At 47.2% G+C, this 17,376-nt stretch overlaps 1 protein-coding gene across 1 annotated transcript in view; it reads right to left on the reverse strand.

Annotated features, from left to right (window-relative positions):
* Positions 1 to 17,376, reverse strand: part of LOC119963845 (dedicator of cytokinesis protein 2-like) — a 1,353,280-nt gene that overhangs the window by 245,630 nt on the left and 1,090,274 nt on the right. The window contains 1 exon segment of the mRNA XM_038793193.1: positions 2,267 to 2,415. Within this exon segment, the coding sequence (XP_038649121.1) occupies positions 2,267 to 2,415 (149 nt within the window).

A 17,376-nucleotide genomic window follows, 5' to 3' on the forward strand; every position in this document is an offset into this window, starting at 1 on the left:
GTTCATTATTACTGAATAAGATTTATCGACTGCTGATGCAGTAGCCAAATGTCTTGTGTGTCGCAGCCTGTGCTGATATATGGCCATGTCACATTTGAGAATGTTAGGAAACTGTGAAGAGGAATATAAAAGTGCAGCAGAAAAGGGACACATTTGTGCTTTCTAGTGCCTGAGGCCTCGTCCCTCCACTGCCCTGATATCTAGGGTTCTTTCACAATAGGCTAACCGCTCTGAGGAAATCTCCATACCCTGATCATAAACTCATCCAATCTCTCAACAAACATGCCGACTGCTCGTCTGTGTCTTTCCGGTACTTTCTGTTCCGGCTGTTTTTGCAACCTGTTGTTCTTTTGGGAAACCATTTTGTGTGAAATCGCAGAATCACAGAATTGTTATGGCTCAGAAGGAAGCTATTGCCACCGACTCTCTGATTGAGCATCATGGCTTAGTGCCATTCCCCTGTCCTTTCCCCGTATCCCTGCACAATGTTTCTCTTCCAAGTAATAATCTAAATCTCTCTTGAATGCCTCGATTGAACCTGCCTCCACTACACTTCCAAGCAGCACATTCCAGACCTCAACCACTCGTGTGAAAATGTTATTTTCTCACATCGTATTTGCTTCTTTTGCAAATCACTTGAAATTTGTCACCTCTTATTGTTGATCCTTTTACGAACGGGAACAGTTTCTCCCTGTCTACTGTTTCCAGACCCCTTGTGATTTTGAAAACCTCGACCAAATCTCCTGTTAGCCTTCTTCTCTCCAAGGAGAACAGTCACAACCTCTCCAATCCATCCTCACTGCTGAGGTTTCTCATCACTGGAACCATTTCTGCACTCCCTCCAATGCGTTCATATCCTTCCGATAGTGTGGCACACCGAACAGTGCATGGCAGCACAGTGGTTAGCACAGTTGCTTCACAGATCCAGAGTCCCAGGTTCGATTCCCAGCTTCGATCACTGTCTGTGTGGAATCTGCATGTTCTCCCCATGTCTGCGTGGGTTTTCTCCGGGTGCTCTGGATTCCTCCCACAGTCCAAAGGTGTGTGGGTTAGGTGGATTGGCCATGATAAATTGCCCTTAGTGTCCAAACATAAGATTAGGTGGGGTTACGGGGATAGGGTGGAGGTGTGGGCTTAGATAGGGTGCTCTTTCCAAGGGCTGGTGCAGACTCGATGGGCAGAATGGCCTCCTTCTATGTCTATGAGCGGCAATTTTAGGTGCGTACTCTCGGCCCGGGCTCAAAACTTGATTGGGCTCTTCAATTTTCACACTGAACCTCCGCCGTGGATTAGTGCAAACCACAGCGTGGGAGCCAGGGAAACTCATTTTAATATACTAGCATGTCATTAGCGAACCCCCCCTTCATCGAATATCCACCGGTCGACGGCCGGGGAAGGGGGTTTGACGTATGCCTGGAAGAGCCCAGGCAGTGGCCCTGGCATAAATTGGCACTGCCAGGATTCCATTGCTAATTTGGCAATGTCAACCTGTGCCGGGGGTAATGCGAGGGGTGAACCCTAGCAGGAGCTCCATGGGTGGGAAGGGGGGGGTGATGAGTATATGTCTGGTGGGCAGGGGGTTGAGCGGATATTGGGGGCAGCGTGCAGATGATGAATTTCAGTGGGGGGGGTTGTTTGCCCCTGATGAATGTTGGCGGGGGTGGGTGGGGTTTTGGGTAGAGCTCGTGAGACCTCCGTGATGTGGGCTGGGGTCCATTAGCCTGAAGCGCTGGTCGGGAAGCACTCGTAAGATGGCGCCCCCACCTGTTTCCGGCCTGAGGGATGGTATACCATGCCCACTCACTTTGTTTTGGCAAAGAGACTCAGAATTCCGTGAGAAATCCCACTAACACGGTCGGCGGCATTCATACCATTCTTCTCGCCGGCACTGAGACTTTTCCAATTTTTGGTAAGATTCTGCACAATATTCCAGCTAAGGTCTCTCAAGTGTCTTGTGTAAGTTCAGTATAACCTTCTTACTCTTGGACTCTGTGCCCCTTAATAATTAATAAAGCCCAGAGCACTATATGCTTAAATAACTCATATCTTCTTCTACCCTGCCACATTTATTAATCTATGCACATATACATCCAGGTCCCACTGCTTCTCCGACACCTTAAGAATTCTACCCCTAGTTTTATATTGTCTCCCCATGTTCTTCCTACCAAAGTGTATCACCAGAACTTACATCTTAAGGAAAAGTACTCTCCTCATTTCCCCTTTGGTCGACGGTTTTCACAGTTAATGTAAACTAGGAGATACTTACCGTTCTGAAGTTCCCCTTGTACTGGAACTCACAGTGCATCATGTCGAAGAAGATGGGGATTGTAGACTTGCGAAGCTCCACCTCTGGGACAAGCGTCATTTCCAGGATTGGCCCGACCATTCCCGGGATAAAGCGGATCTTGTGCTGACCTGAAGAGAGGTCCAAATGCGAGAGGGTCAAAGGTCAGGACTCTGGAACAATCCTCCAATGACAGCACCCAACTCTCTTTCCACTATAAATTAAGAGGGGTGATGCAAGAACTGAAAGCGCGCAACTAGCAGTAACGGTTGAACGTGCTTTTCCCTGGAAAACAGAAGACCTGAAGGTAAAAGCAAATTACTGAGAACGTTGAAATCTGAAATAAAAACAGAACATACGGGCAATCTCAGCAGGTCTGACAGTATCTGTGGAGAGAGAAGGGAGCTAACGTTTTGAGTCTGGGTGACTCTTTGTCAAAGCTGGGGAGAACTCGAATAACGACGAGTCAGAATACAGGAGGGAGATAGAGAACCTAGTGGTGTTGTCCAGCGACAACAATCTATCCCTCAATGCCAACAAAACTAAAGAGCTAGTCATTGACTTTAGGAAGCAAAGTACTGTACACACTCCTGTCAGAATCAACGGGGCTGAGGTGGAGATGGTGAGCAGCTTAAATTCCCAGAGGTACAAATCTTCAAAAATCTGTCCTTGTCCACCCTCGTCGATGCTACCACCAAGAAAGCACAACAACGCTTTTACTTCCTCAGGAAACTAAGGAAATTCGGCATGTCCACACTGACTCTTACCAACTTTTTTACAGATGCACCATAGAAAGCATCCTATCTGGCTGCATCATAGCCTGCATGGTAACTGCTTGGCCCAAGACCTCAAGAAACTTCAGAGAGTCGTGAACACCGCCCAGTCCATCACACAAACCTGCCTCCCATCCATTGACTCCATCTACTCCTCCCGCTGCCTGGGGAAAGTGGGCAGCATAATCAAAGACCCCTCCCACCTGGCTTACTCACTCTTCCAACTTCTTCCATCGGGCAGGAGATTTTAAAAGTCTGAGAACACTAACGAACAGACTCAAAAATAACTTCTTCCCCGCTGTTACCAGACTCCTGAATGACCCTCTTATGGACTGACCTCATTAACACTACATCCCTGTCTGCTTCACCCGATGCCAGTGTCTATGTAGTTACATTGTGTACCTTGTGTTGGCCTATTATGTATTTTCTTTTCATGTACTTAATGATCTATTAAGCTGCTCACAGAAAAATACTTTTCACTGTACCTCGGTACATGTGACAATAAACAAAAATCAATCAATCAATGAACTGGAAATAAGGTCAGATTTGTACTGCAGTGGGGGATAGTGGGCTAGATAGAGGACCAGTGATAGCTGGAGATCGACAAAGATGTCGTGGACAGAAAGACAAAGTGAATGCAAATGGAGGTGTTTAAACACCTGAAGGGATGACTCAGGGTGCTTTGAAATCATGATGGGGTTTGAAATGGAAATTGTTCTGAGAATGTTTCCACTTGTAAGGGCATCCACAACCAGGGGCACCAATAAAATATATCACGAGTAAATCCAATTTCGGAGAAGCCTTTTTGCTCAAGGAGCAGAGAGAAGGTGAAACTTCTTAATGTGAAGCGGTTAAGGTGACCAGCATTATTATATTAAGGGGAAGCTGGATGAGTACACGTGGGCGAGAGGGATAGAAGTTTATGCTGAAAGAATTAGTTGAAGTAGGGTAGGAGGGGGCTCATCTCATCATCAGCATGGACCAATTGGGCCGAATGGCCTGTTTCAGAGCTGTGTGTGTAAATCAGTGGAAGAGGCACATGCACCACCATTCTTCACTTGCCAAATTGGAACAAGACGCTGACTTGTGAAATAGGTGCTTGTGACAAGGACTGGAATAAGCACCGGACCAAACTGACAGTCATTAAATTCAGGCAGAACTACTTCCAAATAAAAATAAATCATTATTTTCTATTCATATATCTTATGTGATTGCTGGAATAACTTCACACAGTCCATTATTTCTGAAAACTAGCTCTTCATGTTACTTGATCTTATTAATGAAAGGCAGCAAACTCTTTGATAGAAACGGAAACAGGATCTTCAAATCTGTCAGCTGATCTCACAGTCTGTTCAAGGAACAATATCATTCCGGGATATGGCTTCCCTGGTTTAAGTCTTCTACTCTCGAACTTGCTGTAACTTTCACATCTTCAGGACTCCCCGAAGTTCTTCAGCCACTAATTAATGGCTTTAGATGTGTAATAATTTGTGTTTTGCAAGTAAACAAGGCTGAAATTTTGAGTTTATGGGGTTATATGTTAATCAGGACACAAAGAGAAGTTCCTGGCTCATGCTCAACATTGAAAGTGAACAGGGCCTCAGATTGACATCTCAATTTGAGAAATTGGTGCGGGGAAGGTGCGGGAGTCGAAATCTCGTGGCCAGCTCAGGATGCGCCTGGGCCTGCAAGATTTACCCGACTCGCTATGCCTCACAAGACCTAACGGGAACTCGCGAGATGTCGCAATCTGGATCCCATACACCATGGGCTGGACCCAAATAAATATGCTCTTTCCAGAGTTATGTAAGGCGCGGGATCTAACCCTTGTGCCTTGGAGACCCTGAGCAAGTGTTGGTTCAAGAGAGGGAGAGGGTTGGGCATGGTCGTATGCTGGTACCACTGCTGTCACCTGGGCACACTGGCAAGGGCACTTCCTGGCTGGCAATGCCAAATGTCTGGGTGGCATTTCGCCCATGCTGAGGATCAAGCTGGAGGAAGCCCTACCCTTATGAGGTGAGATTGCGGGAGAGGTGGGGCATGATGGCCCCTTATAGGTACGTTGAGGGGGGGGGGGGGGGTCCAGAGGCCATGGTGGGGGGACAAGATCAGGCTGCCATTTAAAAATGGCACCTGGATCTCTTCCTGCACTGGAGAGCAGAGCTCATTCATGGAGGAAATGGGACTGAGTGTGGTGTCAGTGGTGAGTTCCTCGCCTAGGCCCCAAAATGAAACAGAGGTCCTGTTTAAATAACCGGCTATTCTCGGCACTGCTGGTGCTGGCAAACACCTGGCCAAATGCGCTCAACACTGCACTCTGTTTCATTTCCATTAAATCGTGCCCGTGCTTTCCGACAATGAGAGTTTCTGTCGGTGCTGCACTGCCCTGCAAGCCTGCAGTTTGCTCCGGCCAACAAGTGTCCACTGTATCCACAACATTCTCAACATACTGGCAAACGTTCTGCCACTGAGCCAATCTGACGCTCACGTACAAAGATAATTCTTCTTGACAGCAAGGCCTCTCAATGTGCAGTGAGGTAGAAGTGCTGTTGTCAATGGTTGCTCCGATGAAAGCTTATTGATCTAAAATGATTTTTAAATGGTCACAGAGGCAAGATCTGAGGTGGACAGGCCAGAGTGCCAGTCACCAACAAGGTCCCATCTCCCGGCTATTTGTGCTCCAGAGGATTGAGAGGGGTTGACAACTGCCCATCTTGAAGAATAGGGGCGGCCATTCTGGCCAATATAAAGGTCTATTAAGGTCATGCAGCAAAGATTTCCAGTCCGCATGCGAGGGGGCCCCCCATTGGGGGCAAAGCACTGTCAAGAGATGGAGGCGGAACTGTGGCCGCAGACAGCGGTGGGGAGGCAAGTGCTCTATCCAGCTGGAGAACACCCCCAAGTGTGATCAGGCAGGTGGGGTAGGCCCCTTAGCCTGCCTGGAGAACTAGTCCCATGGCCAGGGACGCCTCCCGGAGGCAGCTGGTTCGACCCTGATGAATTGAAGCGCATGAAGGCCAACAGGAAAATTCGGGTCAGCCTCTGATAATAGGCCTTGCAGGCGGATAGCCCTGCCATTCCCATATCATAATTTGGAAAATGGTGCAGGGTTAGGAGTGGGCCAGCAAAAAGACACAAAGATTTGCTCCCACCAACGTTTTTACTGACCCCCATCGGGGGTGAAAATCCTGCTTGTGGTGCTCCTATGCACCCGCTGCCCTTGTCTATATAAGTGGTAGAGATTGCGAGTTTGTCAGGCTCTGACAAAGGCAGCTTGGCGTGTTGATGCAGAGCATCTTGTAGACACTGCTGACACTGCGCAGGGAAGGGAGTGAATGGAATGCAATATTTCCTTGCATACACTCTTACTACAAAGCAAAACTCACTTCCTTCATCCTGCAATATTTCAAACCGTTTGTTAATCGTTTATGTAGTATTGCAGTTATGTGTTCCATTAATGATAAAGCAATTCAAAAATCACTCACTCACTTTAAAATCAGTTGGTCATAAATTACCTTCACTTGCTACTGGATAACAGTAAATTAAATCCATTGATAGCTGGAGTGAAAGCCACAGGATTTAACAACCTAGAGTTAATTGAAAACAGCCACTGAACTGTCTGGTAATTGAGACAAATTGTCTCAGGCCCACTGTTTGGTGAATACCTGATTAAGCCTGGAAAATTGGGAACGGCGATGTAAAAGTCATCAAATATTTCAAGGATTTGCAGAGGTGGGACTAAAGCTTCAAAATTATAATCAACATTAAAAGGCCTACCTTTACCACAGGGCCATCCTCAAGCACAACTGCATTTCTAAGTTTTTAGGCCTAAGGCCTAAGGGAGTGAGCTCCGAATTCACTCCTAATTGGTCTACATGGGGTTTATTTGCATTGAACTTGCGAATGCTGTCAGGCACTAGCGATCTTATAATTCATAACTTTACAAAGATGCAGCTAAACACATATGGTGAGGTCAATTTCAAAAGGCCCAAGATGCCAAATGGTCAACTTCAAAGTCCCTTAACCTTACTGACTAAATGCTGCTTAAAATCACCACAAATTCTAGAACTAAGAGGTGCACAGAAAGCATAGATTTAACTCCTTCACACTTGGCATTGTCGATGCTGAATTTCTGTATTCTGAAATTTTAATAAAACTATTTTGCAGAGTGTAGGCGTCTCTGGTTAGGCCAGCATTTATTGCCCACTTCTAATTGCTCTTCAGAAGTTGGCAGTGAGCTGCCTTCTTGAACCACTGCAGTCCCTGTGGTGTAGGTACACCTACAGTGCTGTTAGAGAATTCCAGGATTTGATCCAGCGACCGTGAAGAAACGAATATTCCCAAGTCAGGGTGGTGAGTGACTTGGAGGGGAGCTTCGAGTTGGTGGCACTCCCAGGTATCTGCTGCTCTTGTCCTTTGAGATGATAATAATAATCACATTGTCACAAGTAGGCTTCAATTAAGTTACTGTGAAAAGCCCTTAGTCACCACATTCCGGCACCTGCTCGGGGAGGCCGGTACAGGAATTGAACCCGTGCTGCTGGCCTTGTTCTGCATTACAAGCCAGCTGTTTAGCCCACAGTGCTAAACCAGCCCCTGGTACTGTTTGGGAGGTTCTATCTAAAGAGTCTTTGTGAGCTGCTGCAGTGCCGCAAGTAGATGGTACATCCGGCTGCTACTGTGTGTCAGTAGGTGAAGGGAGTGAGTGTTTGTGGGTGGGATGCCAATCAAATGGACTGTTTCATCCTGAATGGTGTCGAGCTTCGTGAGTGTTGTTGGAGCTGCATTCATCTCCTCAAAGCCTGCCTTGTCGATGGTGAGCAGGCTTTGAGGAGATAGGAGGCGAGTTACGCGCCACAAGACTTCTGAGCTTCTGACTAGTTATGATGTGCATAGCTATCTGAATGGCAGAGCAGGCCTGAGGGGCCCACTCCCAGAATCATAGAATTTACAGTGCAGAAGGAGGCCATTCAGCCCATGAAGTATGCACCGGCTCCTGGAAAGAGCACCCTACACCTCCACCCTATCCCCATATCCCAGTAACCCCACCCAACACTAAGGGCAATTTTGGACACTAAGGGCAATTTATCATGGCCAATCCACCTAACCTGCACATCTTTGGACTGTGGGAGGAAACCGGAGCACCCGGAGGAAACCCACGCACACAAGGGGAGGACATGTAGACTCCGCACAGACAGTGACACAAGCCGAAATCGAACCTGGGACCCTGGAGTTGTGAAGCAATTGTGCTATCCACAATGCCACCGTGCTGCCCGTCCTGCTCCGGGTTCAGAATTATGACTGCATTGCTTAGTTTGTTCTTCCAATCATACCAGGAAAATTAGACACTATATAACAATACAGCATGGAAGGAGGACATTCAGCCTGTCCAGTCTGTACTGACTCCTCAGATAGGGCATGCAGGTTTATTCTTCAGGGTTGACAGAAATTGTGGTGTAGGGAATGTCGGGATGTGGTGTTGGATGGGGAAGCAGGGCAGGATTCTCCCTTACAGTGCAGAAGCCGGCTGGAAAACTGGTGCGAACCACTCTGAATTCAACAGCCCCCAAAAGTGCGGAATTCTCTGCACTTCTGGGGGGCTCGGTGGAGTCCGGAGTGGTTGGCACCGTGCCAGCTGGCGCCGAAGGGACTGCGCGAGTTAGCGCATGCGCCGAAGGGCCGGCGTGGTTCCGCACATGCGCAGACCGACCGGCGTATTCTGCCGCATGTGCAGGGGGTTATCTTCTCCGCGCCGGCCATGGCGGAGCCCTACAGGGGCTGGCGCGGAAGGAAGGAGTGCCCCCCCCCCCCCCCCCCCCACGGCACAAGCCCGCCCGCAGATTGGTGGGCCCTGACCAGGCCCCTCCCAAGTGCATCGGGTAGTGTCTGCAATGGTTGGTTGTGCTGGCGGAATGAGCGGGCTGGCTAAGCTGAGGTGATGTTGCCTGTGACTGTGCACCTTCGTCCTCATGAGGGAATAAAGTGGTGGAGCGATCACTGTTTCTCATCACCCAAAGTAAAAAGTATGGGAGCGGGATTCACGGGGTTAGAGCTACGAGGGGAGGGAGGCGGCGTCGCCTGAGATACAGTGTGCAGCCTGTCTGCAGTCACTTCTGTCTTATTGATTCCATATTCCAGTCAGTTCCAAAGCTTGTTTCTGGCAAGCCTTTCAACTCGTGCGCAGATCGTTAACATTTTGCAGTCCTGGGAGGACAATATTCCTTGCGTACGATGAGGGTTTGCTCATTTGCAGTGAATTAAAATCAGGCTGTTAAAAATGACCTTTAAGAACTTAAATGTGTTTGGGATTTTGGGCTAGTTTGTATTTTCTTCTTTGGCTGTCAACTTTAAGAGACTGCTCATAAATATTTTATTTTCTTGCCGCTGATAATAATTCATCAATTTCAGAAACACTACGCATGCATAAAGTGAAAAATGAATATTGCTATCTAATGCTGGTGTAGAAGCTCTTTTGAGGTACATTATTGAAAGCATTACGGAACGACTCCTCCACAGATGCTGACATTAGGTGCTGGAGACAGGGAAATGCTCGATCCCTGTACATTCCTTAGCTTGACAGGTATTCTCAAAAACTGAATCCAACCCTCGCAAATCCCAGTTTTGTTACCGCACAGACGGCTGTATGGTTAATTGTCCGTGATTCAAGTGTGCCCGAATGTTGGAACTGCAGTCCAGCCCAACAGTGATGCTGAATATTCATTTCAACCTTAATTAACCTGCGAAGGACTCCTCAACCTTTGTGTGTCAAATGACAAGACTTGTCAGTGATCATGCTTGCATATCGAGAGAGAGAGAGGGAGAAAGGGAGAGAAATTAGAGGAATAGGAAAGATCAAGGGAGAACAAAACCCTTTAAAAATATTCAGATGGAGTGCAAGGTTTGGAGATGTTAATTTAAACTAATATGGCAGGGGGGTGGGAATCAGCGTGTTAGCTTAGAAGGTGTCATAACTGAAGTGGAAATAGAGAACAAAAATAATAGAACATCACCCTCAGGCAGAACAAAAAAGGTGACAAGTGTGAGAAGGGAGGTGGTCAATGCAGGACGAAGGGTATTATACCTTAATACACGCAGTAAACGGAACAAGGTAAAAGAGCTTGTTGCGCACATTGAATTTGGCCGGTACGATGTTGTGGGCATCACAGAGACGTGGCTGCAAGGGGATCAGAGCTGGGGGATGTGTGTCCTATCGAAAGGACAGGCAGATGGGCTGATTAGTAAGGAATGAAGTTAAATCGATAGCAAGGAGCGATATAGAATCAGAAGGCATAGAATCTCTGTGGGTAGAGCTGAGGAATCGCAAAGGTAAAATAACCCTGATGGGAGTTGCGTACAGGCCCCTGAGCAGTAGTCACCATGTGAGGCAGAAAATAAATCAGGAGATAGAGAAAGCATGTAAAAAAGGCAATACCACAATAATCATGGCCGATCAATATGCACGTGGACTGGGATAATCAGGTTGGTAGTGGATCCCTAGAAAAGGAATTTGTGGAATGTTTAAGAGGTGTTTTTTTGGAGCAGCTTGTGGTAGAGCCCACTAGGGATCAGGCAATTCTGGATTTGGTGATGTGTAATGAGGCAGACTTGATTAGGGATCTTCAGGTGAAGGAACCCTTAGGGAGCAGTGACCAGAATATGATAGAATCTACCCTGCAGTTTGAGAGGGAGAAGCTGGAGTCAGATGTAACGGTATTACAATTAAATAAGGGTAACTATAATGACATGAGTGAGGAGCTGGCCAGAGATGCTTGGAAAAGGAGACTAGCAGGGAAGACAATGGAACAGCAAAGACAGGAGTTTTTGGGGGTTATTCGGGAGGCACAGCAGAAATTCATCCCAAGGAGGAGGAAACATGCTAAGGGCAGGACAAGCCATCCATGGTTGATGAGGGAAGTCAAGGACAGCATAAAAGCAAAAGCATACAAAATGGCAAGGATTAATGGGAAGCCAGAGGATTGGGAATCATTTAAAAACGAGCAGAGGACAACTAAAACCTCAGTAAGGGGAGAGAAGATGAAATAGGAGTGCAAGTTAGCTAGTAATATAAAAGAGATACAAAGAGTTTCTTTCAATATATAAACGGTAAGAAAGAGGCAAAAATAGACAATGGCCCACTGGAAAACATGGCTGGAGAAGTAATAATAGGAAACAAAGAAATGGCAGATGAACTGAAGAGTTACTTTGCTTCAGTCTTCATGTTGGAAGACACCAGTGGGCTGCCAGAGCTCCCGGAAAACCAGGGGGCAGAGGTGAGTGCAGTGGCCATCACTAAGGAGAAGGTTCTGTGGAAACTGAAAGGTCTGAAGGTGAATAAGTCACCTGGACCAGATGGACTACACTCCAGGGTCCTAAAAGAGATGACTGAGGAGATTGTGGAGACATTGGTGGTGATCTTTCAGGAATCACTGGAGGCAGGAAGGGTCCCAGAGGAGTAGAAAGTGGCTAATGGCACACCGCTGTTTTAAGAAGGGAGGGAGGCAGAAGACGGGAAATTCTAGGCCAGTTAGCCTGACTTCGGTCATTGGTAAGATTTTAGAGTCTGTTCCTAAAGATGAGATCGCGAAGTGCAGGGTAAAATAGGACTGAGTCAGCACGGCTTTGTCAAAGGGAGGTCATGTTTGTAAAATCTGTTAGATTGCTTTGAGGAGGTAACAATGAAGTTAGACAAAGAAGAACCAGTGGACGTGATTTATTTTGATTTCCAGAAGGCCTTTGACAAGGTGCCGCATAGGAGACTGCTAAATAAGTTAAGAGCCCATGGTGGTATTTTTGTAAACTTTAAACTTGTCGTCTGCTCGTTTTTAATTGATTCCCAATCCTCTGGCTTCCCACTATCCCTTGCCATTTTGTATGCTTTTGCTTTTATGCTGTCCTTGACTTCCCTCGTCAACCATGGACGCCTTGTCCTGCCCTCAGCATGTTTCCTCTTCCTTGGGATGAATTTCTCCTGTGCCTCCCGAATAACCCCCAAAAAGCTATTGCTGTTCCACTGTCTTTCCTGCTAGTCTCCTTTTCCAAGCAACTCTGGCCAGCTCCTCCCTCATGTCTTTGTAGTTACCCTTATTTACTTGTGATACCATTACATCTGACTCCAGCTTCTCCCTCTCAAACTGCAGGGTAAATTCTATCATATTGTGGTCACTGCTCCCTAATTTTTTCCAATTAAGAGGCCAATCCACCACGCCTGCACATCTTTGGGTTGTGGGGGTGAAACCCACAGGGACAATATGCAAACTCCACACGGACAGTGGCCCAGAGCTGGGATTGAACCTGGGACCTCGGCGCTGTGAGGCAGCAGGGCTAACCCACTGCGCCACCGTGCTGCCCGAGCCCATGGTGTTAAGGGTAAGATCCTGGCATGCATAGAGGATTGGCTGACTGACAGAAGGCAGAGAGTGGGGATAAAGGGGTCTTTTTCAGAATGGCAGCCGGTGACTAGTGGTGTGCCTCAGGGGTCTGTGCTGGGACCACAACTTTTCACAATATACATTAATGATCTGGAAGAAGGAACTGAAGGCACTGTTGCTAAGTTTGCAGATGATACAGAGATCTGTAGAGGGACAGGTACTATTGAGGAAGCAAGAGGGCTGCAGAAGGAATTGCACAAGCTAGGAGCGTGGGCAATGAAGTGGCAAATGAAATACAATGTGGAAAAGTGTGAGGTTATGCACTTTGGAAAGAGGAATTTAGGCTTTGACTATTTTCTAAATGGGAAATGCTTAGGAAATCAGAAGCACAAAGGGACTTCGGAGTCCTTGTTCATGATTCTCATAAGATTAACGTGCAGGTTCAGTCAGCAGTTAGGAAGGTAAATGCAATGTTAGCATTCATGTCAACAGGGCTGGAATACAAGAGCAGGGATGTACTTCTGAGGCTGTATAAGGCTCCGGTCAGACCCTATTTGGAGTATTGTGAGCAGTTTTGGGCCCCGTATCTAAGGAAGGATGTGCTGGCCTTGGAAAGGCTCCAGAGGAGGTGCACAAGAATGATCCCTGGAATGAAGAGCTAGTTGTATGAGGAACAGTTAAGGACTCTGGGCCTGTACTCGTTGGAGTTTAGAAGGATGAAGGGGGATCTTATTGAAACTTACAGGATACTGCGAGGCCTGGATAGAGTGGACGTGGAGAGAATGTTTCCACTTGTAGGAAAAACTAGAACCAGAGGACACCATCACAGACTAAAGGGATGATCCTTTAAAACAGAGATAAGGAGTAATTTCTTCAGCCAGAGGCTGGTAAATCTGTTGAACTCTTTGTCGCAGAAGGCTGTGGAGGTCAAATCACTGAGTGTCTTTAAGATAGATAGGTTCTTGATTAATAAGGGGATCAGGGGTTATGGGGAGAAGGCTGGAGAATGGGGATGGGAAAATATCAGCCATGATTGAAGGTGGAGCAGACTCGATGGGCCGAGTGGCCTAATTCTGCTCCTAGGTCTTATGGTCTTATGTGATTTTCTCTCCCTGTTCATACTTGACATTTTTAATGTCATGGAGGCTGATTTGGGAGAATTGATATTGTTTCAGAGTGAACAAGATAGTGCTCTCCCTAACATTTGATGATCTTCACTCAAAGTCATGGTGAATAAGGAGGTGACAAAACATATAGGGGTGAATTCTCCGTCCGGATCCTCCGCTTCGCCAGCAGCGCACTCCCACCCGCAGATTTTCTGACAGGTGCCCACAATAGGGGCTGGTTTAGCACACTGGGCTAAATCGCCAGCTTTTAAAGCAGACCAAGGCAGGCCAGTAGCACGGTTCAAATCCCGTACCAGCCTCCCTGAACAGGCGCCGGAATGTGGCGGCTAGGGGCTTTTCACAGTAACTTCATTGAAGCCTACTCGTGACGATAAGCGATTTTCATTTCATTTCATTTTCAGTTCAACGGGAAACCCCATTGACCGACTGGTTGGATGGAGGATCCAGCTGCCGGCAGGGATGCGCCACACCAGAAAGCGGGTGAGGCAGGTCGGAGAATTCCACCCCTGATTTGATTCACCTCAATCTCTTCGCAAGGGTCTCCGTGACTCAGTTGTGGCACACTCAACTCATGTTAAACACGAGGGCTGAGATTTGCCACCCTGCCCACCACCAACGTCCAGCTCCCCCCCCCCCCAACCACATGGTGGGTTTTCTGGTTTTCCGGCAGCTTGGCTTATGGTGGGATCTTCCAATGGCCATTTGTATTGCTCAGCAGCTGTACTGCCAGGAAAAACACCGCAGGTGGACGGCACAGTGGTTAGCACATCTGCCTCACAGTGCCAGGGTCCCAGGTCCGATTCTGACCTCAGGTGAATGTACGTGTGGGGTTTGTACGTTATCGTCGTGTCTGTGTGGGTTTCCTCCGGGTGCTCCGGTTTCCTCTGGGAAAATGCGTCTTGAATAGGAAGATGCTTGATGGTCCAAACTGACATGATGGGCCGAAGGGCCTCTTTCTCTGCTGTTCACCATTCCACTCATGCGCCCCGTTAAGCACCCTGCCCTAATTAGTGCCTCTCGGTTATAATGCACCCTCTTTGTTACACATCTCACTTGCAGTGTAAAGTTCTCAGTTGAAGCATTGCCTGTTTCATTACTACTATTCACAATAGACTGTTGGGTAACATCTGGACCTTATACAGATGTGCGCTGTTAATATAGCTGAAATTTAATCTTCTAAGGCACATGATTTCTTTTTCCTCTTCCAAACAGGTGTGCAACTACAACTAACTAACTGAATAAGCAGCTAACAGAAGCAAATGTGAGGAATTATGTGGTCGCCTATTGCAACTAATGTTTTAAAATAATGGTGTCATCACTGCAGTTCAGTGGGTAACAATCTACTTCAGATGGCTTTGGCTTCATGTCCCCTTCCAGAAGCTTCAACACAAAATCCAGGCTGGCAATCCAGTACAGTGGTGGCACTGTGGCACAGTGGTTAGCACTGTTGCTTCATAGCACCAGGGACTCAGGTTCGATTCCCAGCTTGGGTCACTGTCTGTGTGAAGTCTGCACGTTCTCTCCTTGTCTGTGTGGGTTCCCTCCGGGTGCTCCAGTTTCCTCCCATAAGTCCTGAAAGACGTGCTTGTGAGGTGGATTGGACATTCTGAATTCTCCTGTGTGCCCAAACAAGCGTCAGAGTGTGTCGACTCGGTTATTTTCACAGTAACATCATTGCAGTGTTAATGTAAGCCTACTTGTGACAATAATAAAGGTTATTATTATTATTCCTGATGGAGTGCTGCACTGCCATCTATTGGATGAAGTATTAAACCATGCCCCGCCCTTCCAAGTGAACATGGAAGTTTGCACATTATTTTGCAGAAAGTGAGGGGGTTTGCCAGTGGCTGGTTGGGATGTACAGGAATTGAACACGGGTCCCTGGCACTGTGAGGCAGCAGTGCAAACCACTGTGCCACCATGCTGCCCCAGATTATCAGGTCTTTATCACAGGTTGCCTGTGGGAGCTTGATATGTGCATCTTGATGACAGCATTTCCTACATTGCAAAAGTGACTGGACCTCAAGAGTACTTGAATGGCTGCATCATAATTTTGAATGCCTCTATCCCAAGGACAATTTTATCATCTGAGACAGTTAATGATTCATTTTGAAATTTATCGTCTTTCTATCCCGCTGGACAGGGAAACAAGGCAAGGGAGGCACAATTGGGTTCAGGGGAGTGGCGAGACAACTCATCCTCCCATCACCACAACGCTCACGTTGTCATAGTTGTGGGGGGATAGTTTGACGCCAGGGATGAAAGTAATAGAGATGCTCATGCAAAGACAAATGAACATAGGAAACAGGGGAAGGAATGGACCCCAAGACCTACTGAGCCTGCCCTGCTATTCAATTCTGACAATTGCCCATCCTATAGCCGGATTCAGAATCACAGAATAATACAGTGCAGAAAAGGCCCTTCGGCCCATCGAGTCTGCACCGCCGCATGAAAGGCACCTGATCTACCAATCCTAATTCCATTTGCCAGTGGTTGGCCCATAGCCTTGAATGTTAAGGCTTGCCAAGTGCTCATCCAGATACATTTTAAAGGATATGAGGCAACGTGTCTTGACCATCCTCCCAGGCAGCTTCGTTTCAGATCCTCACCACCCTCTGGGTAAAAAAGGTTTTCCTCAAATCCCCCCTGAACCCACACCCCCTCACCTTGAACTGTTGTCCCCTTGGAACCGACCCTTCAACGAAGAGGAACAGCTGCACCCTATCCACCCTGTCCATGCCCCTCATAATCTTGTACACCTCGATCAGGTCACCCCTCAGTCTTCTCTGCTCCAGCGAAAATAACCCAAGCCTGTCCAATCTCTCTTCATAACTTAAATGTTCCATCCCAGGCAATATCCTGGTGAAATGCCTCAGGACACCCTCTAGTGCAATCACATCCTTCCTATAATGTGGTGACCAGAACTGCATACAGTACTACAACTGTGGCCTCACTAATGTTCTATATAACTCCAACATGACCTCCTTGCTTTTGTAATCTATGCCACGATTATTAAAGGCAAGTATACCATATGCCTTTTTCACCACCCTATTAACCTGCCCTTCTGCCGTCAGAGATCTATTTACAAATGCGCCAAGCTCTCTTTGTTTCTCAGGATTACCCAGTCCGGTGCCATTCATTATTTCCATGTCAAATTGCTCCTTCCAAAATGTGACACCTCACACTTTTCAGCATTAAATTCCATCCGCCACTTTTTTGCCCATTTGACCATCCCGTCTACATCTTCCTATAACCCAAGACTCTCAGCCTCACCGTTAACCACCCGGCCAATCTTTGTGTCATCCACAAACTTAGTGATCCTACGCCCCACATAGTCATCTATGTCAGTTATATAAATGACCAAAAATAGGGGACCCGGCACAGATCCCTGTGGTACGCCACTGGACACTGGCTTCCAATCACTAAAGCAGCCGTCTGTCATCACCCTCTGATTCCTACAGCTCAGCCAGCTTTGAATCCAGCTTATCAAATTCCCCTGTATCCGATGTGTATTTGCCTTCTTTTTAGGTCTCCCATGTGGGACCTTGTCAAATGCTTTGCTGAAATCCATGTAAATTGCATCATCTGCACCACCCTCATCTACAAACTTAGTCAGGAGCTCAGAAAATTCAATCAAATTTATTAGGCATGATCTCCCTCTGACAAAACCATGCTGACTATTCCTGATCAAACCTGGCCTCTCCAAGTGGAGATAGGTTCTCTCCTTCAGAGTTTCCTCCATTAGTTTCCCTACCACTGATGAGAGACTCACTGGTCTGTAGTCCCCAGCTTATATCGACAGCCTTTCGAAAATAGTGGGACCA

Source organism: Scyliorhinus canicula, chromosome 3 (assembly GCF_902713615.1).
Source record: "Scyliorhinus canicula chromosome 3, sScyCan1.1, whole genome shotgun sequence".
Classification (NCBI taxonomy): Eukaryota; Metazoa; Chordata; class Chondrichthyes; order Carcharhiniformes; family Scyliorhinidae; genus Scyliorhinus; species Scyliorhinus canicula.